The sequence below is a fragment of the Athene noctua genome, chromosome 22 (assembly GCF_965140245.1).
Source record: "Athene noctua chromosome 22, bAthNoc1.hap1.1, whole genome shotgun sequence".
NCBI lineage: Eukaryota > Metazoa > Chordata > Aves > Strigiformes > Strigidae > Athene > Athene noctua.
In genome coordinates, this window is record NC_134058.1 from 7,176,904 (window position 1) to 7,191,526 (window position 14,623).

Below are 14,623 nucleotides of genomic sequence, written 5' to 3' on the forward strand. Positions count from 1 at the left end.
TTCCAGGATTCCTCTTTCATGTTACAGAGAGAATCAGACCTGGGCAGGGAACTCCAACTCTCGGTCTCCACTCCGGTTTGTTGGGTTTTTTTCCTCACAGATACAAGCCGCATTCACCAGCAGATACTGATGCTTATTTTTCTCTTTGAAAGCCTTCTTGCTATCCAGGCAACAACAAAAAAAGTCTAAGTCCGAAGTCAGAGGGAAAAGAAACCCGTCCTCAGCAGGACTTTGCCCTAAAATGGGAAAAGTGCCAGATACTCCATTAACTGTACTTTGCTATTCTTATTGATTTGATGTGGAAGGCAGTCGGATACTGTGGGGACGAACAATAGTCTAAAGGCTGAGGTAGACTTGCATTAGGAGAGACAGCTTGTGATGCCGAGTGAAGTAGCATTCAGTCTTTTCATGGTGATCACATTCACGCTAATAAGCAAGTCCATTTCGTGTCTGTGCTAATGTATTTTCATGCCAGTTTTGCAAAGCTGATGTAATGTTATATTCAGTAGCGTGGTACTGCTGGTTACAGTTGTCAGGTACGGCTGATTGAAGTGGAACTTTGAAAAATGGAACAAGATGTGTCACAGCTCGTTGTGCTAATTCTGCTTTAAGCTGCTTTTGCCGTGAATATGAAGTTTGCCCCAAAAATCTCTGGAAGAAAGGACTTGCATGGAAAGAATGATCTGAGTTTTCGCTAACTCTTTCTGTTACGGGCATAGCACTGCTACGACATTCCTTGTCTTTATTTGATGTGTATTATTTTGTGATAATTTTTTACTTTAGTAGTAGAAATAGGAAAAGAACTAATGCACTGTATTGATAGAGGTTTTCTAATGAATAAGCCTGCAGAAGAGTGCTATTTTTCAGCTCTTTAAGTATGTTTTTCCATTCGTCCTGGCTAATTCTATACAGATTTTAACTAGTGAACCGTGACTATTGTATTAAGAAAGAATCCAGGCCCTTACAATTCTTTTGGCTGGTATATTAGCAAGCTTCAAGTGAAGTGCAACGTGTCAAGGAAAAAGTAAGGGAATGGAAAGTTTTGTTTCTTTCTAGTGCATTCAATCAGTTTCTCCTTGATTCTTTTTTAATGACAGGCTGCAGACATTATAACTACAGTTAATGACCAAGTTTGACAAGAATGTTCTCAATAGTCTCTTTGCCCAGGCTAAAGACATTTCTGAAAGCTCCTGTCTATCAAGCTTTCTGTGCTGAAAATACAAAGTTAAAAGAGCAGTCGCAAGCACAGAAATAAACAGCATCCTGCAATATGCAACTAAGTGGAACGAGCTGGAAAACGAGCGGTCCCAGTAGTCCTGCAGTCCACTATTCTGGACTGATATTTAAAATAATGACTCGTAGTCCTTTTCTGAACAAGCATTTCTGCATTTCTTAAGGTGGGATTTCAGATATGTCTTAGTCACATTTGTCCATCTTGTATGAAATATTTTGTGGAATATAATTGGATTGAAATCTGTGGGACATGTGAAATCAGTGTGGCTGCAAACAACTCTGAGGCATGCCCAGACACAGTGTGCTCAAAATGTGGGCAGGTACTTTTGGACAGAAATAAAGCAATTGTTATTAGTGGATGAGGATGTTACTTTATATGTGGAAAAAAAAAAAAATAAAATTCTTCTGCATCCAAGATATGGACCTGGGTTGCAGAGATGTGACTTTTAAACATGCCTCTCTGCTGAATTACCCCTCTGAGTCTGCTCTTCAGTCTGGGAAAGAGGGGTATGGTGCATGACTTGGTCTTACCTATTTAGGCAAAACAATTGTAAGAAAATAGTCAAAGCCAGAAAAACGTCGCGCCTCTAGTGGTATGTGTGTTTGAGTGATGTGTAAGCTTTACTTTCTCTGCCGTTACTGTGGCAGTGCTGCACTGGTAGTAGAATGTCTCATTTTTGGTCAGTGTATGGACATCTTAGGCTGCTAGGTTTATTGTCTTTTACATGAATCAGATGAGCAGATCTGCTTGGGGGCTCATGAAGTAGAAAAAAATCTGGTTTTAGCATTCTTAGTGTGTGTGTGGGAAATGCCTCAAACCTCACACTAAATGGGCAATATGTTGTTTTTCATTAAACATCGTACTTTGATTTACTCATCAGTTCCTGCAGTGAATGGGGAAACTCTTAAAACCTTTATATTCCAAGAGTACCCTCAGCAAAGTTGCTTTGGAATCGGAAGCAAGGAGGGAGGGAGGCTTTTTTTATTGTTTGTGTGCTATTTTGACAGTGTGTACAAAGATCTCCATAGTGAGAACTATCTGTGGCTTGAACATGGAATTCCAAGACGTTGGGTAGTGTTGTAGGTACCTTTTTCCTATATTAGTTTCCAAGAAACGCTTGGTTTTCAGCCTCAAATCAAGTGATGCTGCTGGTTTACTGACTCTGACTAATAAAACCCAGCAGCCTAAACTTTACCATTGCTGGAAGACTCCTGCAGCAGTAAATTCAATTTATGAGAACCCCTAATAAAAGTTTACATATCTTTCAAGTGCCATAAGCTTGACATGAAAGAAAATGGGCAATCTGACCTAAAAAAGCTCAAGATGTCTTTTTCTTTAATAGAAAAATGAATATTCAGTGAGGCATGAAAGTTTTCTCTAGGACCTTGTTTCTAAGCATGTTCTCACAGTCACCCTTGGCCCTGGCTAAACACTGGAATAAACAAAATAAATAGCATTTCACCATGCATGCAGGAGGATAAAATAAAAACCACATTGTGTTGGACCACAAATGCTTTATGAAGTTCTGGCTAAACGTGAAAAGTACTTTGTAATGCTAATAAGTATTTATCCTTTTGCTTCCTTGAATATAATCAAATGTGCAGGGAAAACACATGTATTTTATAGTTGCTGATTGCAAGATCAAAAGCCTTATTATTAATTGCACATGAATCCGATGTTGCAGGGCCGTTAAGCCGTCAACTGACATCATTGTTTGCTTCCTTTGTTTATAGGCCCTCCTTTTAAAGAGGTGAAATGTCTGACACAAAGCTTTTTGGGCACACTCTGTCCTCTCGGGGTGGGCGATTCCATGCCAGGAGGTGTGGGAAGTCCCTGTAGCACAGGTAACGCTACCTCGGAGCTCTCAGATTTATCCAGTCTTCCTCAATGCGCTGGTTTTGGTGTCAAGCCCTCCACGAATTGCAACAGAAAGCAGGATGGCTACAACTGTAGTTCCATACGCGGAGCCTTCTGCCTGCTGAGATTCACTCCATGCTGCAGATTGCAGCCTACCAGGGAGAGTCTGGTCCTACATCTTAATAAACAAACAAAAAAAAAATTCCCTTAAGCATGTCCTGCTATAAACAAGAAAAGCAAGCAGCTGGTCCTCATTTGAAAAGATGTTGCATCAGTTGCAGAAGGAATCTGCAGATCTCCTTAATGCAAATATTTTTTGGAAAACAAAAAGCAGCTGTTTATTCTTCTTTATACCTATTAGCAGGAAAACAAAATCCAGGATGCTTGTATTTCTTCCACTAAGAAAAACATCCTCTTGGCCTCAACATTCATTTGGATCTCAAATTGTTTAAAATATACTAGGCTGCATAGTTCTGCTATTGCTCTGCTTCTTCAGCAAGAGGCTATTTGTAACTGGAAAAGCTACTAAAAGTAGAGTAGTCACTGAATACTTTGTGTGAGTTTTGTGACAGAAATAATGAAGTTTAGAACATGCTTTTTCAAATTTATCAACTCTGTCCTCCCAAACCCTGCCCCAAGGAAAACATGCACACATTAGGTGTGTGTACCCCTGTAAAATTAATTAATATTTTTCACTGTGTAATGAACAGCCTTGCTTTTCTTAATTACTGCTGGTAGGCACCTCTGAGGGAACATTAGGACTGAAGGACCTGGGGATTACAAAATAGAAGCCACTTTGGATTGCTCCATTTTATAAACTGGGTTTAAGGAGGTTAGGCTGACTCGTGTTGGCAAAGAATTGAATTCAGAGGCTCCTCAGGTCTTGTGGCCACACTATTAGCCACGGCAAGATTATTTCTCATCTCAGGGTTTATTTGGTAGTGGGTTATTGATGGAGTTTTATGCACTTTTGTTTTTCTGTGAAGTAATATAGCTCCTGTTTCTCTGGAAACTGTTCTACTGTTTTCTATCCTTTGCCTCCCGGGGTCATTTTGTTCCCGCACTCAAAGCACCAAAGGTTTAAAAATGGCAATGAAGGAATGGAAAAAAGCAGTTAAAGGCTAACTTAGTAAAATGGGTGACAGCAGATTGTCAGAAGTCATCAACACACAGGATAGCTTGGATTTTCTAATTAGTGTAAGCAGCAATAGCTGCTACATCTGCACGTGGTCATTTGTCGTGCAAACTCACGTTTAACAGTTACGCCTTGATGCTGGCTATTGCAGCTGGATGCGTGTTCACTTCCCTGGAAATGGAGCTTGTTCTTTTCCAACTGGAAGCTACAGCTGGTTTGTGCAGTTAAATAAAATGAGCGCAGTCAGGGTTGGTGTCTCTTGGAAGGGCCCGTTTGGTATCTGATAGGTGGGAAAATTTAGAGTCATCTGTGGTAACATCTGAGTAAAAAGTCAGAGCTTGGCCCTGGTGGTCTCCTGCATGAAGGACATACCACAATGTTACATCCAGGGGAAAAAAACGAAGCGGTGTGCGGCCCTCCTTGACAACATTTCCAGTTTCTGCAGCAAAATGAGGAAAGTAATCGGGCTTTTGGCTCACAAGGGCCAACTCTGCAGCGCAGGAGCCAGATAGCACCAGGGGAGAGTTCGCCAGGATCCTGGCACCCAACTCGGGGCCAAATGATTGTTCCAAAAAAAGCTTCAGAGGGAAGCATTGTCACGTAATTAATTTTGCAGAATATATTTTGTCCCATAATGCTTTCCTGGGATAACTGAGTGTTGCAGCTCTGAGATTCTCAGGTCGCTATGGAGAAGTACACGTCTAGAGTCTGGAATCGGGATCAATTTTACCTGAGATCACTGAAATTAGTGCATTAGGGAAAGAAAATGGTTGTTTTCTAGGACAGTTTGAGAAAAGTAGAAATGTTTTATTTGCGCATACACCCCGATTTGCTGATTTCCATCTCGCACTCGGAGATCCGTATTGCAGCTGCCTGAGCCCTGAAGACATCAGAATAGGTAAGCATCTGCTTAGCTTCCAGCAGGTACCTACACGCTTGGCTGAATCAAAGGCTAAGCTTCCAGAGAAGGCTGAACACTTGCTTTTCAAATTAATTAACCCTGGTCTTAAGCAGCCAGAGGCTGATTAGTTTTCTTTGTCACATCAGAGCTGGACCAGCTGTGCTCCAGGCAACTCCAGCGATGATGCACTATCCGTTACCACTGTACAGTCCCGTTTTCAGCCCTGATGGGGTTGCCACAACGTTCCGGCTGGCGGTTTCCGTGCTAATTACCTGTCCCGTGCTGCCCTTCCATTGACCCCGAGGCCCGTTTAAGTGTTTGAGGGGGGTCCCCAGGACGGACGCGCCGAGCCCCGGGGCCGCCCGCCACGAGGGCTGAGCCGCCGGCGCGCCCTCCCGCCGACCCCGCCCCTCGCTCCGCCCACCAGCTCTCTGATTGGCCGCCCTCACGCCCGCGGGGCTGCTCCCTGACGGGGTCCCGCCGCTCGCCGCGGGGCGGGAGGCGTGGTCCGCCTCGCCCCGCCCCCCTGCCCCTCCCCGCCCCGTTCGCGCGCCGCGCTCCATACTTGGCGATGGCCGGCGAGCCGCGCGGTGATTGGCGGGGCGGCGGCGAGGGGGCGGGGCGGCGCGGCGCTGACCCGGATGTTCACTAGGCAACGGCGGAAGTGGAAGGGCCGCGGCCTGTCTCGGAGGGAGACCGGACGGGACCGGGAGGCGCCGCCGCCGTTGCTACCGCCCAGCGCAGCCCCGCCGAGCCGCCATGGTAAGGGCGAAGGGGGCGGCCCCTCGCCGCTGCCCGCTCCCTCTCTCCGCACCACTCCCTCCCTCCGCCCGCCGGCGCTGCCCCTTCCCATCCCCCCCGGTGCCGCGCCCCGGCGGCTCCTCCGCCACCCCCCGCCCCCCCCTCCCCTTCCCCGGGCGGCGGGGCGGGTGGGCCTCGCCTGGTGTCCCCGAGTTAGCGGTGAGGGAGAGCCCCAGCCGGTGCTGTTAGAGGAGAGGGAGGGGTGGCCTGGCCTGGCGTTGGGAGCCACGGGGGCGGCGGCGGGGGCTCTGCCCGGGGCTCCGCAGGGCCCGGGGGCGGGCGGCGGGGGCGTCCAGGCCCGTCCGGCTGCTCTGCTGTCCGGTTACTTCCAGGTTTCTGGGCCTGATACCTGGGGGGGTGTTTACAGAGGGAATGCTTCCGCTTTGGACGGTGAATGTTACCGCTCGATGTAGCTGGAAACGGAGCGAGTGAACGAATGCAGCAGCGGCAGCTTTTAGGAGTGATGGGGCCCAATTTGCTGTTGCTGCGGTTCACAGACCCCAAACCCAGGGTCTGGCGTCTCCTCTGGAAGCTGGGCTTGCTCGGTAAGGTGTACTAAGATCTAATGGAATCTGCAAAATACAGGAAAACCCAGCGCAGTCAGCGCAGGTAACGTTGCAGTGGTGGGTGCTGCTCTTCTGCGTGGATGAGAACTTTCCGTTTTTCAGAGGTGAACCTCTAGTTTCTTCAGTCGTGTAAAATAATCTTCATCTTGCTGTGTGTTTGCTGAATGGATTAGCCCAGGTCACAACCTTTCAATTTCATTTTGGCACCCTGTGTAGAGGGGGTAGATTACATCAGCTCTAAATAAATGCAACAATAAGAAGGGGAACTGACCCAGGCCCTGGTGTGCTCCCAGCTCTGCCTGCGTGGACGTGTGCTTTTGTGGAGCCTGTTTAAGGTGGTGTGACCCCAGTGGTGGAATCACTGAGATACTTTATACCGTTTGGGAGTTTGTGATTCAGGTTTTCCAACATAATTTAAGAATGTTCAAATGTATTTAGATTTTAAAAAGAACAGCCCAGTACCTGGCTATATAGCAATATAAAGGCTGGTTAAGCAAGCAAGTGCAATCCTTTACTACTTGCCTTCGACTCAAGAATTTCAGAGGCAGCGCCTTATGTTTTTTCTTCAGAGCTGAAGATCATAGTGATCCTGCCACCTGTATTTTGCAGGATAAATACCTTTAGTTTCTGATGAAAGGTGAAGAATAATTAAGATCAAGGTTCTCCTCTGTCTTGTTGGAGCAAATGAGATGCTGTACCTGACTTCTGAGTGTGAGGGGTGATATGATGGAACATCTTATTTCAAGTCTTATTTTAAGATACTGAAATCTTTATGCGTGAGACCTGACTGTAGAATTTGAAACTGGGATTCCAACAAACTAGCCTGACTTCTACCATGGCAAAAACCCTCACAGGAGAAGAATTCGAGGAAAACAAGTAGGCTTCATGTAAAATAACAGTGGTGATACTGCCTTCTTTTAAGGGGACGTGAAAGCATGCTCTGAGAAGAATGCAGTCAGGGTTTAAATGTAACTGTATCAGTCATTTGGAGGAGGTAGAGCACAATTCCTTTAGAAATTTCCTGAGTGTAAGAAGTTTATGCTGTCTTCTGATTTTTTTTTTGTGTGTGTGTTTAGTCATGGACATATGAGAAATGTGGTCAGAACTTCCAACACTATGTGCTAGTCTCTGATGTTGGGTGGACTTCAGGGATGAACCTGCGGCAGCCGCTCTGTTATTCGTAGATTGTGGTGGCTGTGTATGCATCTGAAGACTTACTCAAAGAATGTGTCAACTTAAGCATGGTTTGTCTAGGTCCAGTAGGAGCGTACAAGATAAATCTCTGATCTTGTTTGCAGACTGACTCTTAGAATTACCTGAGCATTATGCAGATAGTGCAGCTGCAGCATCCAGTTTCAATTTAAGTGCAAACCCAGTGTCTAGAGGACTCCCAGGATTTTTCATTTTAGTGGGTATGAAGACACAATACTGAAATGGAGCACTGAAATGCTGGAATGGCCTTTTCATTGGAGGCAACAGCAAGTTTCATGACAGCTGAGAAGCTGGTATCGTACAGGATATTAGGTCAAACGCCTTCTTGGTACCATGGTGTTACCAATATCTGTGTAGAGCAGAGGGGTGGGAACCTTTGTCTCTTCTGCACCACCTCCAGTCTGCGTTGCTCTGGGTGAGCTTATGTGAAAATTCAGAAGTGTGTCCGCATTTCAGTCAGGTGCTTGGTGAAATAGGGCCGGGCAACACATGAAGCTTGAAAACTGCCTGGATGGATGCTGTCTCTTGTGCTAAAAATAAACAGAATGCTCTGTTCAGGGCAAAGAAGGACTTGGGAGAGTGGATCTGCTGAGATTTCTGGAATTGTGGGTTATGAATGGATGGAATCCAGTTACTCTTTGTAAAAATAAAAATCTTCTTTTCCAGGTTACATAAACGGTCCTGATCATTTTAGCAAGTATTTCTACTGCTATGCAACTCTTCAGGAAAAAAAGCAGACAATTTTAGCAAAACTTTAAATTTAATCAGCCATAAATTCAAACTGCCTTGTGTAGTGCTGGCTGCACATCATCCGTTTAGAATTTGTGAGGCAGCTAAAAAGTACCGAGGCGCAGCCAAGGGTGCGTGATGCGACACTGACACTCAATACATAAACCTCGTGTGCTGTTCAGAGTAACTAATATTTTCAAGGTAGGGGCAGTTTGTCTTGGGCAAGCATGTTGCCACTTGATAAATAACTTGGTTTTGTGCAGCTGCTACCAAAACTATATTAAAGGATTTGTAAAACTGAAAGACTGCAGGTAGTGCTTTTCCAGCTGCTTGAACAGCGAGCCTGTCTCTTCTAAACTGGTTGTGTCGCTTTGGAAACCCTACCATACAGCCCCAGAGCTCAGGGTAGGTTTTCAGTGTCCACAGAAAGTCCTTTGCACCTTGTGCCTTCTGAGAAATACTGACTTAAGCTGTTTTATAGAGTCCACATTTTATTAGCCAAGTATATGAGCTTAGCCAAATGTTATCTTAAAAGGCAAATTCCCAAAATAATCAAGTTAGAGGATATCATTGGGATAGGGAATAGTGCCATTGCAGCGATGCTTAATCTTGTGGTTTTAGTGAAGGGAAAACATTTGCAAGCTGGAGTTGTTCAAACAGGATTTCCTCGTATGGTAAATATATATGCTGATATCTTACCAGTTGAACATCTGGGAGTAAAACAAAATTAAAGTGCAGTTCAACTCTTGAATTGCTGTTTTTAGTCCTTATTACTGTAGTTGAGTAGAGAAATCACTCTCTTTGGGAACGAGAGATTGCTGCCCTATTCGATTTCGACTTCTGCAGTTGTCAGCTATGCTTTCCGTCAGTTGACTTTCATGTGTGAAGGATAGCTGATTAACTCGGGGGTTGCACATGTTCCCAGAGCACTCCCCGGTGCTGCGGACTCGTCCAGTTTGGCAGGTGGATACTTCTGAAGACATGGATGGGGAGTGCTGGTGCCGGTGTTCATTCTCCTGCCTGCCCTTTGGAGGGGTGTTTGGTCAAGTCCAAATGGCTCTTTACTCTGCTAATTGGAGAGAAGTGTTTTGGTTTTTGGTTTTTTCCCCCCCTTGAGCTGGTACACGTTGTAGTAGTGCCACCTCAAGTTGAAATAAAAGTGAATATGTTTCAGTGTCTGCTGAAGAGCTGGCAATTTTACTGGAGAAGTGTGAAATTCTGGAAGGTGCCTGCACAGGCAGTATAAGCTGGAGTTTAGGTCTCTACCAAGTCCTTTTTTTACCCTATTTTAATATAATGGGATGCTTAATGTTTTATTTTTTTCCAGAAGACATGACTGCAGAAGTATAAGATGCTCAAAGGGATGTTGGTCTTCTGGTTTTATTCATATTCTTAGGCAGTCACTGTGCATTATGGTTTCCTGCTTTCCCATTGATTTATGCTAGGAGTCCTGAAGGGTTTAAAAAGCCTCAACCAAATATTTGTGTCTCTCCTTAACAGACGAGGTCCAAAGCATGTGTATGCTTCCATTCTTCCTAATTCTTTGCCATTTCCAGGAAGGGTGAGATAAAAAAAATCTCACTTTAAAATAGGGAACTTCAAATTTAGTTTTCTTTTATGGATGAAACCGATGTGGTCTGAAGGAGCAGTTAATACATCTTTCCCAAGCTTCCTGCTCTCTCTAGCTGGGCTTTAATCCAAGGCTTGTTTGCTGATAGGTTGTGTTAATTAAAAAGGTTCTCTAACTTGAACATAAAGATCAAGAATTCAGGCCCGTGCAATGGAAGTGTGGCCACTTTAAGCTGGAGTATAAACTTCATTTTTTTTTTTTCCCTTCATCTTTGTGTAATGCCTTCTTAAGCACTTAGTAGGCCATGAATGAGGTGTTCCTGTTGACATTAAGGTGAGAATTGACTGAATACTGTGAGTGGATACCTGGCTAAGAACTGTAACTGAAACCTGCAAAATGCGTTTGGAGAATATGAAACTGTTGTGCCTTACCTGAGCTGATTGATGTGGGATTCCTGTCCCCTGGACCTGAGGGAGTAGCCAAAATTCACTTAGGTGGTCTTGGGTCCTAGAGCAGGATGGGGGGGGGGGGGGGGATGCTTCCAAACAGATTGTCTTGGGAAGTTTGAGCCTGTGTGGTAGATGGGGTATTTGCTTTTGAAACTTCCTTCATGGGGCACGAGGGTGAATGCTGGTTAGGCAAATTTTAAAGATGTTTCCCTGTTACTTGAGCTGGGAGGATTTATTACAGGAAGAAAATGCAGTGTACTTGAGGAAGGTGCTTTGTTTGTTTCCTAATTAAAATGTTGTAATTTTCCAGAACAGGTGCTGTCTGGGTAACGCCAAATGCAGTGGCAAACCTGTCCTTTTTCTGGGTTTTTAGATACAATGAAGTTTTGAGTGAGGAATCGAAAACGGGATCTATTTCTTGTGCCCAAAATAGGCTTCTATTCAGAATTACTTTAGTTGCATTAGATAACATCTTGTGCTGTGTTTCTTAGAGTGGTGGCCTGAGCCTTGACATCAACCAGTAAGTTTAATTTTATTGTATACCTGGTGCTGTTCTTTTGCCCTACCTTCCTCTTCTAGGGTTTAGAAGCAAAGCCTGCAGCGTGTTTTGAGCTCATGCTCTTTGTGCTGTCGCTTCCAAGTTGCTCTGAAGAATTACAAGATGTATTTTCAATGCACTTGACTTATCTGGCTGCTCTTCTCATAAATTACCTACTTTATTCCTGCTGTGTGCAAACTAAGCGTTACTAGCCTGTGTTATTTTTCAGCGCAGGGTTGGCTTTGGAGTCCTGACTCTCAGTTTAAACCCATGGGACATTACTTAAAGTGTTTGCAGCCATGCTGCAGAGCATGTCCTTGCTGGTGCTGTTTCCCTGAGCCATGGAGGATGTCCTCCATGTCTTTTTGCCACAGAAAGTGGAGCTGAGTGCGTTGACTTGGAATTTCAATCATGTCCTTGTTGCAAAGTGGGAGGGTTACCAGCCAGGGTGAAAGCAGAATCCAGGATCTAACAATTTTAGCAGCATCAGCTGAAACAAGACTGAAAACAGTGCTTAAGTAAGAGGATTTTGTGCGGAAGGAAAAAGGGTTGAGACTGCATTGAAGACATAAGCTTAGTGGTGGCCTTAAGCTACCAATCAAAGCCACCATAAATAAAATACGCTTTATTCTCTCAGGGAATTTTGTTTGTATTTCTTCAGGTGACACTTTATGTCTTTTCCATTAGACAAACTGCTGAGTTTGAAAGTGATGTCCTGTTACCTGCTTTCCTCAGTTATTTTTGCTTTGGTAAATATCAGGATTTAAAAAAAGCTTGCTGCTAGCAAAGGTGATTGGTGCCTGGCTGATAGCCTGTGCTGGCAATTTGAGACTGGCTCAAGAAACAAGAGATGGGTCTTTTGGTGAGTTAATTCAGAGGAGGAGAGCGAACCATGAAATGGAGGAATGAGGTAAAATATCAGCTGCATTCTGCTGACTGCAGCAGTTAATAGCTGTATTTATCCACCGAGTCCTGTCGCTGTGCAAATTTAGGGGTCATCACTGAGAATTTTGGGTGTGAAACTAAGAACAGGCATGATCTTGGCTCAGTATTGACAGTGCTCCAGTGGATGGTCAAATACAGCTTTTGTGTAGATGACAGGACTGGCAGAGCTATTTCAGAGCTTGGTAAGGTGAAAACTGGCCAAATGGAATAAGTATTAACTTTGTATTAAATTCAAGAAGAAATCTGGCATGGATTGAAACTGGTATGTGTGTGTTATGTGAAGCCTTGCTCCTGCAGAAACTGTCTCTTATTACTTACATTTATTACAAGTTTTGTGGAACCTGTATGTATTGTTAGATCACACACTGTCTGTCTGCAGGTTTGACTTGAGGGTGGATCAGGCATGTTCAGAAGCAGCAAGGAAGGCATAAAAAGACTGAAAGAATAAGCAAGTCAGGGAATTACAGCAAGGGAAGGAATTCCGTGAAGCATGAATATCATGTTAGGTCGAGAGGTGATATTCTTTTGACCTATATGTATGCACCATTAGCTTCCTAGTTTAAAACTTGAAATCCTTAGCACTGAAATCCTGGGACAAAACTGAACTGTCTTGCAAGCTTTGCAATGTAGTCAGCAAGGTACATCTTGCTAGACACAAGCGAAAGGCATATTAACCTACTTTTATGACCTTTTAGGCAACCGGAGAACATTCAGGGATGAGGGCTAATTAGATAACCTCTCTGTCTCTCCTCTCTGCCGTGCCAGGCATCCGATTACTTGCCAGAGTTATCTCGTGAATTTACAACCCTGGGTACTAGACTTCAGGACGCTGGAAAGTGCTGAGTTTGTGTGTTAAACCGGGCAGCTGTCAGCGTGGTGGCAGCTTACCCGGGGCTCTACAGACAGGGTGGCCTAAAGCATTACACTGAGTTTGTGAGGTTGAATGTTTGTGGTAGTTATGCTTTCAGTAAGCGTGTCAGTGTTTGTTGTCACCTTGGTAATAGAGTATATGCCTCCCTGCTGCTATAATAATGTGCTTTTTTCAAATGTTTTTGATGTAAATAACTTCTCATATTAAAAAAAATCTAGGTTGTAGTTGGCTGGAAGTACAACCTGGATCTGTCAGGCCAGGACTAACTTGCCAAACTTGACTGTTTCTGAAAGAAAAAAGTTCTCCATTTCCATTGAGCAGTTCCTCTTCTGATACTTCTGTGACCAGACTGATTTGAACATGAAGCAAGCAGTGCATAGAATAAAAGAGCATTTTGAAAAGATGATCAAGCATTAACAGGATTAAAAGAAAGGATCGCAAACGATACGTTTGTGGATGTTCAGGATAACAAATGGCAGTGTTGAATCTCAGGAGCTGCTGTGTTTGTAGTAATTATGGTTTCAGTTTAAAAAAAAAAAAGTTGACCCTTGTAAAAGTTAATCAGTCCTTCTCTAGAGACTGATCTGGGCGCTTCCTCAGTAATATTTGAATGGAAGGCAAGAAGACAATGTGACTATGAAAAACAGGTCATCAGACTTATGAACCAACAGAGACCTACTGTATTAGCTTATTTCAAAGACTGAACTAATCCAGTTAGCCAGTTAGTAGTAGGTTTACAGACAACAAACGAAGTAATGAAGTGGGAGGGTGGAGATAAGAGAGTATTAATCAGTAGTTTGGGATGTATCTGCAGACGAAGCTAAAAGCTATACAAAAGGATCTCACGGAGGTTAAGTTGCGTGGGATGTTTTACAAAAGGGTTGACAAAGTCAGGAAGAAGACCCTGTGAATGATTTCTGTTGCATGGGCAGCATCTTCTGTCTGGTGTGAGTTCGTGTGAGTGAGCCGGTGGGTGAAGGAAGGTGGTTAGGAGGGAACTTCACAGTTTTTAGAAAGCAAGACTTGCCTGCACACTGCCTTAGTGTGTGCGAGAGTATTTGTGAACCTACAGACAATGGTTGCAGGGTAGTGCTGAACTGAGTCACGAGGAAATACCAAGAGGCATCTGAAGTTACTTGATGCATTAAGGTAATACTGAAGGGTCACACTGTCAGCAAAGCTGTCTGCGTCTGGGTGTCTGTCTTTTAGGGGTACATGAATATTTGTGCTCAAGCCAACATCTGTTCTGGTAGTGAAACTATTAGGCAGACATTACAGGCTTCCTTATGGAGTGTTTGCAAAATCAGGACAAGTTCTTGTATCTCAGTGCTGTGCTGTAACAGGTTTTTAAAATTTTGTTTAGCTAAGGTTTCCTATCTAGTTTAATCTAACAAAGAAAATGTTATTTTGTGTTAAATCCAGACTTAAAATGGGAAAAAACCCACCCTGTTGTGCAGTAACACGAGTCTAATTAAATTTCTTAATGTTGATTGGAGAGCTGACCACATTTGCCAATTAACTTCAGTGTCTTTAATCCCATTTATTAAAAGTTAGCGATGCCTTTTTGCAATCTGTGCAACTTTTCTATGTAGCTATTTTACTGCTGTCCCTGTTTTACTCTTTCATGTGGGGCTAATAGATTGCATGTTCACTTGATGCCATGATTTGCTGGGAAATGACTTTTTGCAAACTTTTATGCTTCACAGGAATTCTTGGCACCAGATGAAAGCAAGTAAATTACATTGTCATGTTCAGTGACAAGTTTAATAAATAAAACATTGTTTCTGTTACCCAGAAGACAAACGCTGGTGCAGA

At 43.9% G+C, this 14,623-nt stretch overlaps 1 protein-coding gene across 2 annotated transcripts in view; it reads left to right on the top strand.

Annotated features, from left to right (window-relative positions):
- The first annotated feature begins 5,755 nt into the window (after positions 1-5,755).
- Positions 5,756-14,623, top strand: part of CAPZB (capping actin protein of muscle Z-line subunit beta) — a 61,630-nt gene continuing 52,762 nt past the window's right edge. For both annotated transcript variants that reach the window (XM_074924924.1, XM_074924925.1), the window contains exon 1: positions 5,756-5,889. In XM_074924924.1, coding sequence (XP_074781025.1) covers positions 5,887-5,889 — 3 coding nt within the window. In that variant the 5' untranslated portion in view covers positions 5,756-5,886. The remainder of the gene's footprint in view (positions 5,890-14,623) is intronic.